Source organism: Talpa occidentalis, unplaced genomic scaffold, assembly GCF_014898055.3.
Source record: "Talpa occidentalis isolate TD23 unplaced genomic scaffold, MPIMG_talOcc4v2.1 talOcc4.16, whole genome shotgun sequence".
NCBI classification, from domain to species: Eukaryota; Metazoa; Chordata; class Mammalia; order Eulipotyphla; family Talpidae; genus Talpa; species Talpa occidentalis.
This window is the reverse complement of record NW_023601653.1, coordinates 16,656,630-16,672,095: the sequence shown is the minus strand read 5'-3', so window position 1 is coordinate 16,672,095 and position 15,466 is coordinate 16,656,630. Positions and strand designations below refer to the sequence as shown.

The following is a 15,466-nucleotide window of genomic DNA, read 5'->3' as shown; positions in this document are numbered from 1 at the left end:
CAATGGGCATTTTCTAGGCAGGCAGACCTGTGCAGTGACTAAGGACTGTGCAGGAAGTGGCTCAGGGACAGAACTCGAGAATCGGGGCCTGGGTGGACATTCTGAGCATTCCTCCTGTGAGTTCACACTGCGAGGCCTAGAGAGGACTAAAGCCAGGCCAGGCCGACTCTGGTTTCAGTCTCTGTTCTCTCTCTGCTCCTGTGCCAGCGGCACTGAACAGGTGCCAGCTCTGTAGGCATCTCTGAGGCCATCAGCTCAGGTGGCAGCGTCCAGTGGGGCTGAGGATGGTGTGACTGACTCAACATGAGATAGCAATAGAGGGTGGAGCAAACAAATGGATGCAAAGCTCAGGACCAGAGACAGAACTTGCTCCAAGGGCCTGAAACCAGGGAGGGGAAAGCCTGATGATTGACAGAGAACCTGTGCCCCAGGCAGATGAGACTGGCCATTGGCCAAGCTGTGGGGGCAGGGCCTTGCTGTGTGAGTGAGTTTCAGGAAGCAGAAGAGATGGGACCTGGGCTTCCAGAGGGAGGGCAGCAGAGGGCGGGGCTAGACTCCAGACTGAAGCTTGGGAGTGGGGGCTCGAGCTGAGAGGGCCTTCCGGTCAAGGTGAGGCGGGCAAGAGGTACGAGTAAGTACGGCAGGAATGAGGTAGGTAATGCGTGATCCGGTTCAGAGCTAAGGAGTCACTGGCGGGTTGTGGGAGATGTGGAATCTTAGGAGGTGAAATTCCCTTAGCTTCTAAGTGTGAGCCCTGCACCCCGAGCGAGGGAGCTGCTGAGGGCAGCTGACAGAGGGGGAGCAGCTGCAATGGAGAAATCAGAGCAGAGAAACGGCAGGACTCATCAACAGCATAGACAGGTGATTTTATCTTTACAAGCCAGTTGCTGCTGAGCATCCGGGGTAGGCCTGGCATCAACGTAGCATTTATTTTCAGAGAGTCCCTCCCTCAGGAGCTGCTTCAGGTGCTCCAGGACCCAACCCGCCAGCCCATGGTTCTCCCTCCAAAGGTTAGTCAGAACCAGCGTCAGCTCTCCCAGCCGCCGGCCATCCTGCTGAGGGCCACTTTGCTTGTTAGCTGCCAGGTCAACTCTGGAGGCTTCTCTCCACCTGAAGGTGCTCAGGGCCTTTCTCCCACAGACAGCTGTGCCGTCTAACTCCCGCAGCTCGTGGGTTTCCTTCTGATGGTAGCATGTTCTGCCCTAGAATCTCTGCTTTCCTTTGTGGGATGTGATTTTTGCACACAAACATTTGGTTACCTATGGGAACCTCCTAGAAACCTGTCTTAATGGTTAGCTTTAGAAGAGACAAAAAGCGCACTCTAATAACTTGATACCCTGAAAAGGCAATTGCCAAGCATTTTTTGTTTTTTGTGTTTTTTTTGATTGATTCTATGAATAACTCCCAGTTTTCAGCTAGAAACATGGCGGGGAGCGTGGGGTTAAGGGCTCCATCGTGGTCAGGTGGTGACAGTCCCCCCTAGGGGCCTCATTAAAAAAACAATACCTCATGGAAGCCTGAGTTTCAATCTACAACATGATGCGCGTGAAAAAATCACATCATGGCACACTGCCACCCAACACCATAGCCTCTGCTCCCCAAAAAAAGAACGTGGTGGTACATCCGCTGGGGCCTAGACCAAGTGCTGTTGAGATCACCCCTATCTATAAGATTTGAAGAAGCCAGGATTACTGATGTAGACAGACATGAGGCTCCACCCAAGGAGCCTCCAGCTAAAAATGAGAAAACAGAAGCCAGCTGGGTACCAAGGAGGGATACAGTTGGAGCACGGACACTGAGGTCATCTTGGATGTTGCCAGCAGAGCAAGGATGTTGTCTCTGATGGTGCTGGCTGCAGAAATTACGACAGGGGAGGAGCCAGGATGTGAAACCCTCCTGGTTTCCAGCCAGGCGCCAGGGGAGCTTGAATGGTGCCAGCGGGAATTGCTGATTCTCTGTATCTCCCGCACCTTGGCATCACCTGCCCCCCTTCGTGCCATGTGCCATGTCCATTCAGTCTCTCTTGCCTCATCTCTTAACCACATAAAGTTAATTCAGAATCGGAGGCTGGCACGTTGCATTTCCCTTCGTTTATGTCAGGGTCTGTTAATCTCACGTGTGATGCTTAAGATGCTGACCCTAGATAGGTGCAGGCTCTGGGGCCCAGCGAGGCCTCACAGTCTGAGCATGCAGGCCCCGGGCGGTTGCGTTAGCAGCAGCCCTGGATTCACACCAATTGAGTGGAGACAGCCTGCTGGGGGCTGAAATGCTAAAACCTCCTACTTTCATATACTGATGGGTATAGCAACTTGCAGCCAAAATCCTAAGATGGCAATTTGGGGTGAAAGAGATGCATATGGTAGTGAGCAGGTGGGGTCACTGCATCCTTTCCCAGCTCTAGCTTCTTGGCTTGCTGTCTTCTGCCATTACCACAGAGGAAAACGTTTTTTCCTTCATCGACTCTAACACTCTCCCAGCTCAGCCTGCAGCTGCCTGGCCTGTGGGGGAGGGGCTGTCCTTTCAGCTCTTTGCAATGGAAGATGCCGCTGGGCTGGCTTTGTTGGACTCCACAGCTGAATTTTTTGCTTTTCCCAGTACTTGGTTCTCGGGGATAAACACACTGTGGGGTTGTGCCCTTCGTTGTTCCACTCTGGGGCTCTCTCCCTGCTTTCCCTTCTCTGTCCCGTCTTCATGGTTCTGCCCCCCCTCCTGCTTCTTGTAACCCCGCCTCCCGTCAATGAATTAATCAGACTCTTTGACCAATAGCCTCTGTGGCTATCACCTGTGACCTTGATCGTGTAGATGCAAAAGGCTCTTGGGAGCATGGGAGCAGTGTGTGTGCCGAGGTGTGGACGCCTGGGCCTGGAGGGCAGGGCTATTGTCACTCAGACTGGAGACTCCAGGAGGATGAGTGACTATTGAAGAGGCGAGACCACATGAGAACAAGGCGGGGGTGTGGGGGGGGTGGGGGTGGGGGGGGAGTGTAAATATTTGTGGGGGGCCAGAAGGCTGGTTACCTGCCGTGCCCCCTGCCTGACCCCCTGCCTTGCCCACCTACAGGCTTGCCACAAGGCCCTTATACCTGTGCCTGACACGTGGAGTTTTCCACGTTGTTCCCCTTAAGGTCAGCATAGGCAGAACTGATATCTCTGTATGATTCTTTTCCGGATGTTCTTTTGCATTTTTATTTGAATTATACATTTTTATTTGAATTCAGGACACTTGAGGTGTTTCCAGAGATTCACTGTCAACTTTTATTTGAGGATATTTAAATCCCCAAATGGCATTGTCGTAGAGGATTGGCATCCATGAGAGGTTAAGATGGGAGAAAGAGAGATGTTTGTTGGTACGACTTGCTAAATTGACAATCTGACTCTCTAGCCTTCGTTTTCTAAATCCTGAATGACTTGGCGGTATCTCACATCGGCAAATGAATCTGCAAATACTCTTTGTGTTTGCAGTGTCTTTAGCTGTCAAGTAATGAGTGGTTACTGCTTCATTCATTCATCTGGGAGACACTTGCTGAACACCGACTGCTGGCAGGGCACTGGGGGTTCACAGGCGAGCAGGATGGACAGCCCATGCGCTCCATCAAGGTCGCAGGTGATTCACAGATAGTCCAGTAGGTAAAAGCAAGAGAGCTAGCCTCGAGGGCCGCGTGAACGTATGGGGGATCCTGAACACTGGCTGAGGAATTGAACTTGAGTTGATGGGAAAATTACATTTGCTGAAGTTGTAAGTTAAAAGAAACAAAATTCCTATTAGACTTTATCAAAAAATAATTCCTGAACATTACTTGCAACATAGAAAGGAGAGAAGTACAAGTGCTTACGTTGAGGATTTTAGGACTTAGCCTTGACAGCTAGGCAGACACACACACACACACACACACACACACACACACGCAGAGTAACGTGTGGCAACAGTGAAATGCACAGTGCAGAGAGCACCTTAAGAAAGTGGATAAAATTACTTAGTTGGTGTTAACAAAATGAACTGAGAACCTCTCATGTGCAAGGCCAGGACTGGGGATACAAACACGAATTACATAGTCCCCGATAGGTGCTCATCGCGCCGGTTGGTTATGATAGTGTCCCAGGTACAGTCCACAGGAAACACTTAGGTACAAAAGAAATTCCGAGGAGGAAGGTGCTACTGTTGCCTGTGGGGGCGGGCGCTGACAGGGCTTCCCAGGCGTGCTCACACCTGGCTCCAGGGCTGACAGCTCAGTAGTGATGTATCTGGCAGATGGGCGAAGAGGGCTTTATAGGCAGAGGACTAGCCTGCGCCAAGGCATTGAGGTGTGAAACAGCTCAGCATATTCGGGGAAGAAGTGTTGCGGTAAAGTCCAACAGTGAGCGAGATGGGAGGTGGGGCGCGAGTGGCTTCGTCCACTTGCCGTCTGGAAATCCTTCTGATGCAGACCGGGGCAGGGGGCGGGTGGGCTCAGGATCCGCTCATCATATTCCAGGTGAAAGACAATGAGGATCTAAGGCTGGGATGGTGGGATGGAGCCAGAGGGTGTGAGGTGTAGGGAATGGCACCGACAAGCCTTGCTGACTAACTGGGTGTGGAGGCGGTTGGGGTCAGCCAGAAGTTGCATATGAGGCACACAGGAGGAAGAATGAGCTCATGGGGAAAGGCTGTGAGTTTGAGGTGCCTGAAGGACATTCAAGAGGAAATAACCTAGCTGCAGCTGGAGCTAAGGAGAGCGTTTGGGGCTGGAGATAAAAGTGTGGGAGTCAAGGGTGGTGCAAGTTATGGAGATGGATGGGAACTGTGGAAAGTTCTGGAATGAGTGCTGATGAACGGTGGCTTGGAATTCCATGGTGCTCTGGACACAAGCAGAGCAGGAGGATTCACATCGGGAAAGTAGGGAGCATACGAATCCGGTTATAGGGAAACCTACAATTGTGGCTAAGGAGGTTGTGCTTCCCCCCCCTAGAAACTGTGAGCATTTTTGAATGGATGTAGTATCTTAGAGGGATTGATTTGGTGGAGGCGCACCAAAGAGATGGGAGGGCAGGCACACAGGCAGGCGGGCTGGCGTAGGTGGTAGGGTGCCACCTGTGAGGTGGCCTTGCATGCCTCAGGAATGGAAATGAAGTGGTTAGAATCAGTTCAAGGAAGGTTCCTCAAGCCCTGTTTGGAGGGGCTGACAAGGGGAAGGCATTTTCATCTGGGTGACTGGGGTGCTGGATTGTCACAGAGCTGCATGCAGTGTGGCTCAGCCGGAGTGGTGCTGACGGAGCGGGAGGACTCATCAGAAACACCAGGTTTGGTAAGAAAGGTGCTGAGTTCAAGTTTGAACCTGTGACCATTCCAAGTAAAAAGGGATCAGCAAGGGGTGCACCTGGAGTTGCTTGTCACTTCAGCTCGTCAGGTATTCAGGAGCTGGGTACTACTCATGGAATAAAGACAAGACCTTACAGCTACAGAGAGGGGTATCATCAAAATATGCAAATTACCATAATATAAAGCAGAACATGTTAAATGTTAATTTAAAATGTGGTTCTAAGTGTTACAAGGATTCAGAAAAAAGAAAAGTGCCATCTGGTTGAGGGGAGATCAGGAAAGTCTTGAGGAGGAGGAATTTTGATGAGCAGAGGGAGGCAGGGGTACCAGAGGTCAGAGGGCGTGTCGGAACCAGCTTATCCGGTTTAGTTGTGATGTGGCTTTATAGGGACTCGGTAGCAAGTGGGAGAATTGAACAGGGAGGATGGAAACAAGATGCAAGGGTCTTTCCTCTTGACAATAAATACCCAGTGCCCTTGAGCCCTAGTACGTCTGCTTCCCCAGCAGCTGATGGCATTGGCATCTATGCCATCCAGAATGGCCCATTTGCTGAGATATCCTTTGGGGGAAAAGACGAGGATGCACATGTTTTACTTGTCACTTCTTTCTTTAGCCCTGGCCCTCAGCTCAGCCCACCCTGCCTGATTCAGTAGCACGTGGAGAGGCTGTGAAAGGTCGCACTGTACCACAGATAGCCCAGGGTAGGCTCTAAAGAAACTTTCTTAAAAGAGCAACCCTAATTTTTTCTTGAAGGCCACCGACCTCAAGGGAGTGCAACGCTGGGAGGGGAAGGAGCAGATGAAGTCATTTCACAATATTTATTTGCATATATTACAGAAGACATTTCAAACACATTAGACATGAGAAACAGGAGGCTACTGTATTCTGAGTACATCCTGTTGCCCTCAGACACAAATGTGTAAACATCTCAAATCCAAACATGTGAACAAACTTTAAACTATGAAAATTCCATAACTTATAAATGGCTTAGAGGATTATAAAGGAATAGGTGTGTATTTATGGCCATGGGAGAAAGACAGCTGTGTATTATAGTTTAGAACTGTCTAGAGCTTTTGAGACCTTCGTTGATGGTAAAAGCAGCCCTGAACACACTGGCCATTAAATGCTACTGTGGATACAGTGGTTGGAACAGGGCTCCAGCGTGATATGCAAATATTAGTTCTTTCACCTGAGCTTGTGGACTTGAGCCGAACACAACTAAGGAACCGTCAGGTGCCAACTGACTAGATGGATATTTCAGAACATTAAGTTCTTTCCTATATACAGTGAATTTTGAATAGAAGGCATGCATTTCGTAAGCCTCCGTGTACTTAATGTTAGTAATTACTAATGATAACAGCATTTAATATTTGTTGAGTTTTTGCTTTCAGCCAGGCACACATTTCTGCGTAGATCATTGCATTTAATCTTCTTGACAATCCTGGAGTGTAGGCCTTCGTATCTCCCCATTCTACAACTAGGAAACTGAGGCATAGAGAGATCCAGTTGCTTGTTCGAGATTACCTTGCTGGTCAGTAGTGGTTCTGAGTTTGGAACCCAGAGCAAGGGGGATACTGGATGGTTAGGTCTTAACCATTAGGCCAGATGGCCTGGCACACTTGTTAAACTGCCTTGGATTAGAACGAGAGAGAAGCTTATTCAAAACATGTATTTATCCTGGTAACCTCCTAAATCACTCAATATGTAGGAAATGCTATGGAACCAAAGACTCGAGTAATTTAGTATAAATTGGTTTATTTTTCATCAGCTTCAGTTTTGAGTACCTCTGGGTATTTGTCTCCTCTCGACTGAACAGAACAGACCTTTCAACTTAGGTGAAAGCCACATAATCTCTATAATTAACGAAGCCACTAAGGCCTCCATTCTAGAAAAAAACACTTTTAGCATCCAGCATGACGCAATCTACAATGCTGGCACCGTTGCTGTGGTTCTTCTTACATAAAGTGCCTTTATTGACATCACAGAATCACCGAGGGGCTCTTTCTAGTGACCAAAGGTGCAAAACCACCCTGGGAGTTTGCCTCCAGTGAGTGCCGAGCCTGCAAATTTGCCAGCTGGGACAGGTTGCGTCTTCTGCCCTCTGGCTGGCTGACAGGCCAGGACTCCTGCTGTGTGTGTGCAAGCAAATGCAGTCCTTGGCACTCTCCCGGGAAACTCAGAGTTTTGGCTTCACACCCAATCTGACAAGAAAGGATTTTATCCCCTCCTCCAAACCATTGCCAGGGAGATGAATCCTCATCAGCCCCACATCCGGAGTGAAATGTGGAAAACCCAGTTGAGAACCTTTAAAGAAGCTGCTACAGGGTATTTCAACAGATCTTAAAGTATTAAAGGGCTGTTGATAGGGAAAGTGAAGCTTAAGTAGCCCTTTAAAAAAAGTGCGTGTGTGTGTGTGTGTGTGTGTGTGTGTGTGTGTGTGTGTGTGAGAGAGAGAGATGAGAGAGATGAGAGACAAGAGAGGAGAAAGAGAATAGAATAATGAATATCCACTATAGAAAAATAAGAAAATAAACAGGGAAAATAAAGTCCTTCATGGATCCTGCTTGGCTTAAACACTAAATCAATTTATTGTGGGAGGGTGAGCCAATTAAAGAAGCCATCTGGATAAAAATTGCTGAAGTTTTCCATTTGAATGTTTAGGAAGATAATTTGTCCATACCTTCCTCCTTTATAAAATTACTAATACAATTACATTGAAGAAAATTAAACTGCAGCTTTGCAGAAACAGTCATCGGAATTTCCTAAGCTGGTGGGACTTGTTTCTTGGTTCGTGGCTATCCCCCCAGCCACTCTAATCATGGAAGTGCTATCTACAGCCAAACTGTCTCTTTGCTTTCCTTCCCAGACACCAAATGGATTGCTTCTGACCCCGAGTCCACTGTTGTCCAGCATACATTTCTGGAGCAGCCTAAGTCCAGTTGCTCCACTGAGTCCTGCCAGGCTGCAAGGGCCCAACACGCTGTTCCAGGTAAGTATTTGGAAATGAACTTTTATTTATTGTTTTTAGATTTATTTATGCATACAAAAACTGGGTATAGGCCAGAGGTGCAATGGGTGAGAGGATTCACCAGAGACAGAGTGGGGATCAGAACAGTCAGATCTACTGACATACACTGCTGAGGGGAGCAGCAGGCGAGACACCAGAGGTCTGCTGCGCCATGTGGGTCAGCTCCCTGCCCGGGAATCGAACTTACGCTGCAACGTCTGGCGATACCTTGAGGGTGCTGATGCTTTAACCCCTGCACCAGCACGGAGGTCCTGGAAATGAACTTTTAAAGATTGAACTTCTAAGGGATGTGTCCCCTATAAACCCTGCCAAAGGTAATGGTGAATTCTATCCTACCATTTGGTTAAAATGTAAAGTTTACAAAGGGAGTTCATTTAGTGGGGATGCAGAAGGCAGCCTTCAAAGCAAACATTTTCATTGAGGCAGAAACACACTCAGGTCAAATATGCATAAATGAAACAATTCTTGATATTTCTGGATATTTGGAAACTGGACATTATGGAAAAACTAAACTCTCATTTTATGAAAGATCATAAAAAGGCTTTAAATAGAAATTTATTAGTCAGCAGCAACATCACTTGAAATAGAAAAACAAGCGAAAATTCCCTCCATATTGTAATAGGAAAATTATCAGCATTGTTTGTTAAATCATATGGAATTATCTATCTTGTCATTTAAAAGGCGCATCCAAGGCATTTGGCTAAAAAACGAAGTCTTAGCTGCTTTATCTTGCAAAACTACACATACTAGGGGGGCACATTCATTATTCATTCACGATAGAATCTTGTAGTAGCATCACTTGCTATCATGTGGAAATCAGTATTTCCTCTGAGACCCAAATGTTACTCACCAACAAGATGTTACTATTTGAATATGGGAGTGTAGGTTAGAAAGGATCCAGGGACAGAAATGAAGCAAAGGTAGCTAAACTTCCTTCTTAAATCTGGCCTCATCGATCCTGGATCCCATGCCGCTCACCCAGTGTGGCTCACCCACCTGTAATTCTTTTGCTGAATCGAGCACGTACTGTTTTGTATTATAGTTGCCTGTTTATCTGGCGATCCCCCCATAGACTGTGGGTCCTCAGCGACCATACATGCATCTTGCTTTCTGGTGTGCCCCTGGCATCTAGCACACTGCATGCTGCACAAGTGCTGCCCAGTAATTATCACTGACTGATTCAGCGATTGGATGACTAAGAATTCATCAGGATCTGACTAAGAAAGCGAGTGTTAAAAGGATCACTTTTCTGAGTTGGTCATTTTGCTTGTCGTGGTTAACATTTCCTGAGTATTCTGTGCAAGGAGCTGTGGTATTTACAGCCTTGTTTTAAGAAGGGTAGAGCTAAAGAGGTTTTGATTACAATCTGGCTTCTCTGCTTTCCTAGTAGCTTTGAGGTAGGATGTCATGATATACCCCTGGAATCATTAGGTTTCTCTTCCCTGGCTCTCTTCCTACCACAAGAAATTGAGTATGGTTATGCAGAAGTTAATGTGTTGATTCTTAGCCATTTTAACAAAAAGCATAGAAACAGTAAGCAAAGAAAATAGTAAAGTTTCAGATTAGTAGACCTCTGGTGGAGAGCTAAAATACCCTATTTCTTGGGTCTCCAGTTTGCAACAGTGTATTAGAGCTCCCAAGTAAAAGAGGAAAAGTTGTATGGTGCACACACACACAGTAAGCTCCATGGCGGTAGGGACTGTAATACTACTCTAATCTTGGAATTTAAGGACCTCTGTAGAGCCCAGCCACTACCTGTGAATAATGAGTCACCTCTCACTTCCTCTTCTTACTGGGAATTCTGCCACCTGATTGGTTTAGAGCAGGGTGACGTCCAAGGAGGACATAGAGAGCTGACTGGAAGTTCTTTGCCTTAGATACTAACCCTTCCCAGCCTATTATTCCCAACAGTAATAATGCTTCATATCCACAGTGATTCTACATATTATCAGGATTAACAGGAGCTTTAGGGATTGGGAATATGCTTTTCAGTCACTACTGTTGAGCAGTGGTTCTCTAGGTGTGCAACAGAGTCACCTGGAGGGTATGTGGACATACAGATTACTGGGCTCTATCTTTAGAGTTTGACTCAGGAGCTCTGGGACAGGGTCTGGTAATAACATTCTTTCACGTTCTTAGTAATGCTGTTCCTGCTGGGACCCGCTGCAGACCACTAGTATATAATCTACATTTAGAATTTTGCAGATGAGCTCACTACAGTCTAAAGGCTACTTGCTCAGAATTATAATTTTACAAACTGAACCTCTCTCCTGGAGCTGTTCAAAATACAACTGTATTTGGATGACTGACAGGTTGCATGGCTTTAGTCTCGTGAATTCCAATCACAAAAAGAATGTACCCTTTAGAATATTATTGCTCTGCCTATGGTAAGAGTAGAATGAGGTAAAAGTTGCAATTAGCAATTCTGAAAATGGTAAAAGGAATAATGCTTTATGATTTTTGAAATTAGACATTTCAAATGATGGATTTTCTAAATTCAGATTACTATCAACAGTGTCCCTTTTAAGCTAATGAACATTGTTTCCTTTTAAAATGTGTTGGAGGAAGAAATAAACAGACTTGGGCAGTAAGTTTAAATGATGCTACAAGTTTTCTGTTGTGCTTGGAAGAGTAGATCAGAAGCCTTAGTCACAGTTGACAGCCTTTCACGGGAATCCTGATATAATTATACATTATTACAGTAGATATTGAAGAATTTGAGGGAACAAGAGAGAAGATAGTAGCTTTTTTTTGTGTAAGTACCATGTGCTAACTGGAGGTCCAGATAGTAGCCTTTTTGGAAGAGGTATGCTTTGTAAGAGATGTTTCCATAAAGAGATACCAAAGACATTAAGTCTAAATGTACAATCTTGAAAAAATACTGGATGGTCTCACTCATAGCAGGAATGTAGAAAACCTAAATAACCTAAATAACCTAGAAAACCTAAATAACCTAAATAACCTAAAAAACCTAGAAAACCTAAATAAGGGACCAGGAAAAAGACTAATACAAAGTAAAAATCAACAAGCAACTATGGACCAGAGACAGACTGTGGTGGGGGGTGGGGGGAGGAAGGATTAGGGTCAAAATAAGGGGGGGGTGTAATTGTATGGGGACTATAACAAAAATGAAAATGCATACATTGTGCAAAAATGAAAAATGATGTAAGAATTAGATAAAATATTAAAAAAATAAATGTACAATCTTGATTAACAAAGTGAGAGGTTCACTGGACAATTTTGCATTTTGATCTTGTCTAGAAATCTGTTCTGCTTTTGAAACAGATTTTGATCAACTTTAGGTACAGGTGTCTTCTGTAATTTTTAATTCAACACATCTAGTCCAAACAGCAATATTTGTAAGGCTTGTATTCAACACGTGAGTAACAGATGTGTGAAGAGTGCTAAAGAACACAACACAAGTAGCTCTTTCCAGCTGAGGACCGGACAAAGGAAGAAGTGGCCTCTAAGCTGAGGTAGGAAGGAAGAAAGGACAGAATTTCAGCAGACAGAACTGACAGAACTGAAAGCACTCTCTACATAATTCAGATATGTGAGTATAGTCTGTTCAGGAAGGAACTGGGTGATAGGAGACCAGGTTGGAAAGGCAGCCAAGGATCTTGAAGAGTATGTGGGTATACTCCCTGGCCATCCGGGAATCACCAGGATGGCCCATGCTAAGGGGAGCAAGCAGGCTGAGGCAGGAGAGGCCTGCCGCGCCACACTGCTGGGGGGAGCAGCAGCGGGCGTTGCAGGGTGTGTGTGTTGGGGGGGGGGGGGTCTGCGCGCCATGTGGGTATCTCCCTGGCCGGCAATCAAACTGGCCGGCCGGGGAATAGAACCCGCGCAGCAGAGGCAGCGGACAGCTTCACCGCACCGCGCTCTACCCACTGAGCCACCTGGGAGGCCCATGCTGAGGGGAGCAGCTGGCGAGGCCTGCCGCGCCATGTGGGGAATCTCCCTGGCTGGCCGGGAATCGAACCGGCACTGCAGGGGCTGCGGACAGCTTCCCAGCGCTGTGCTCAACCCGCTGCGCCACCGGGGAGGCCCGAGGGAGGTAGGTTTTTTAGTTGGGTTTAAAGACTAGGTAGGCAGTAAAAGTTAGGAGTAAAGCAAAGATTAAGCGCTAAGAGGGCTGGAAGCTAGTCATAGTCAATATTGAAGCCTACTCTTGGCAGATATTCTAAGTAATTTTTTTGTGATTTCTTAATTAACATTCCAATAGTTTCATTTTAAAACAAGGAAATTGAAGCCTAGGATCTGCAGAATTTACCCACTACCACATAATTTTTAAATGTTTAGTTGAGATATTTGGATATCACCATCAGGTGTTGCCACCATAGTGCACCCACCACCAAATCACCCATAGTCCTTCCTTGTTCTTACTGCTCCCTCCTTTTGGATGCGTCAGCTTTCAAGGGTTGGCTTTTAATACTGATCTTTATCTGAGTCTTATTCTATATTCCACCTACTAGTGACACCATCCACCTATTTCATTTAGCATTATCCCTTCTAGCTCCATATTCAGAGAACTCATACCCCCTGCCTGCACTCACTCACCATCTCTGCACAAATACTTGCCAAAGTAAGTTGGGCTGTTTGGTTTAGGAAGTATAATATCTTTTTTTTTCTTTAGGAAGTATATCTTTTAGTCAGAAAGTTTAAAACTTGTATTTACTGCTTATTAGCTATGACCTTTAGTCCATCAGGACTTATTTGGACTCTTATTTATTAAAGTAGGGGATAATCAAACTTACTTGACAGGCTCTTGATACCAAATGAAGTGACAGCCATTAATAAACTGTAAGACACTAGACAAGTAACAGGTACTGAAATAACATGAAAATTGCAAAAATATATTTACTCGCTCTACAAATATTTATTGTACTTCTAACATGTGACAGTCTCTGTAGTTTGGTATTCAGTGTTAAAGTCATTTTAACACATTTCATTCCAGACAATGAAAATCTAGTTGTGAACAATCATGTTTTAAAAGGTAGTCTTTATTTTTCTGTTCATTTGGGAGTAATATAAAATATATCAAAGAATATGCATCTACCCTATTTAACATCTTAGTTACCAGTAATACAGAAATTAATTTTATTCTTGTTTGATATTACTTATAATTTTAATTACAAAGAATACTTTTTCAGCCCCCAAAGATGTCTCATTTTTAAGTTACTGAGAAGTGTCTTTGCAGTACTCTGTAAACCTCCTGCCCAATTTCAAAATAATGTTACAAATGATTAGAATCACATGTAAACAGTTGTCTGGTTATCAAAATTTAAATTATAAAAAATATGAAAAACTAAAGCAAGTGAACATTCTAATAGCTTGGAACCTTTTCTATAAAGTACTTGTTTTTTTACCAATAGTCTCGGTATATAAAATAGAGACACTATCCTGTTTGCTCTATGTATGTAATGTTGATCTCATTGTCCTTTTTCCAATTCTATAAAATAACTGCAACTGATCATAGGGGTGATAAAAAAAAAAGTATCTACTATGGGTAGGAATGTAAAAAATAGTCTTTATTAGTCTTCCCAATGCATTTACAATAATTATATTTTTGTTCCCTACAGTTCCCGACACTGCTTAATGGTCACATGCCAGTGCCAATCCCCAGTCTGGACAGAGCTGCTTCTCCAGTACTGCTCTCTTCAAGCTCTCAGAAGTCCTGATAACATCTGGCCAAAATTAAAGACTCATTAACTGAAGAAACAAATTTGTCCCCATGGGCTAGTTCCCGTGTCGTGAGAAGGACATTGTGAAACCCTCTATTAATTTGGTTTGCACTTTTCATAACATGGATGGTCTAGATTTGTTAGCATTTCTAAAACTTTTTTTATATTCAAGTATATATGAAAATCTGTTTTGCATTACGTGAATTTTAATGTTTTTTTTTTATATCCTTTTAGCTCTTATGTGTTGAACACTGTTGACAGTGAAGAAATTTTCTTAATGGTTTTCAGTAACTAATAAGGCTGTGAAGCTTTTTCTCTTTAATTCTGCATATGCTGAATTGTGCTTGTATACACTATAACCAGCTGTGCCTTCCTTTGCATTTAGTTTTATGTAAATGATTTATATATTTTTAGTATTAAGACAAAGTGTTTGAAAGATAAAAATTAGTATCAAACAGCTCTCTAGTAGAATTTCATTATTTTTCACAAGTAGGCAATATGAAAGCATAGTCATATTTTTCTTTTTTGCTTTCAATTGTATAAGAATTGCCTTAGAACCTCTTTTGAAACTGAAATTCAGCAAATGTAATGTCCAACTAATGTTTTTATAAGAAACTAAACTATATTTAGACAATAAACATTCAAAAGAAAATGTTCTAAAGTAATTTAAAAAAAACGAACTTTGAAAGGCTAGACTTTTAGCTCTTTATAATCATTTAGACATTTCCCACATAAAAACTTGAGATGGAAAAATGCTATGTAACATTTATCCATGCCCCTGGAATACACTCTACTTAGCATATCCTTATTTCAAAAAATTAGCCCTTGTTCTCTGAGAATCACACATTTACTGTATCATTATGAGTTAGGGTTTCTCTAAACCTCTGGCACTATAATTAAAAAATGAATACTATGGAAGAGGCTCAGAGATTGGTGATGTATACAAACAGCAAAGAAACAATTTTGTAATACCAGGTTTCCTCATATGTATAGGTATAGCCTTGCTTGTGGAAAATGGAAGGTAGGATATACTGCTTGATGTATCACTAAATTTATAATGAGAATGAAGCAAATCTGGTAAAATATAAAATATTAAATCAGTGTGGAAGTGAACTGATTATATAACAATTTGGAACACTCAGCAGTAAATTCTTCTGTGCAGTGTAGTTTAGAGCAGTGATAATAGAAACACTTCCTGTTCTTCAACAAATCAGCTGGCACCACTGTAAGGCATCATCCTGTACATTAAGTAAAAAAATTCTGTTGTACCATAAGAGAACTCGAAAGTGCCCAAGTCAAGATTAGGGTATCCTTAGCTATCAGTAACAGAAATCAATTTGAAATGTGAATAATTGATTCCGGCCAGGTGATAAGTGTCACAGATAAGGGAGTAAGAAACTAAGCTTCTAAAAACAAACATTTCTCGAGCTTTCAAAAAACTAAAATTCAATTATAATAC

At 43.9% G+C, this 15,466-nt stretch overlaps 1 protein-coding gene across 1 annotated transcript in view; it reads left to right on the top strand.

Annotated features, from left to right (window-relative positions):
- Nucleotides 1–14,648, top strand: part of ELK3 (ETS transcription factor ELK3) — a 63,943-nt gene extending 49,295 nt beyond the window's left edge. Inside the window, exons 4-5 of the mRNA XM_037513830.1 lie at nucleotides 8,162–8,284; nucleotides 13,906–14,648. Of these exons, the coding sequence (XP_037369727.1) occupies nucleotides 8,162–8,284; nucleotides 13,906–14,004 (222 nt within the window). The 3' untranslated portion in view covers nucleotides 14,005–14,648. The remainder of the gene's footprint in view (nucleotides 1–8,161; nucleotides 8,285–13,905) is intronic.
- Nucleotides 14,649–15,466: the final 818 nt, after the last annotated feature.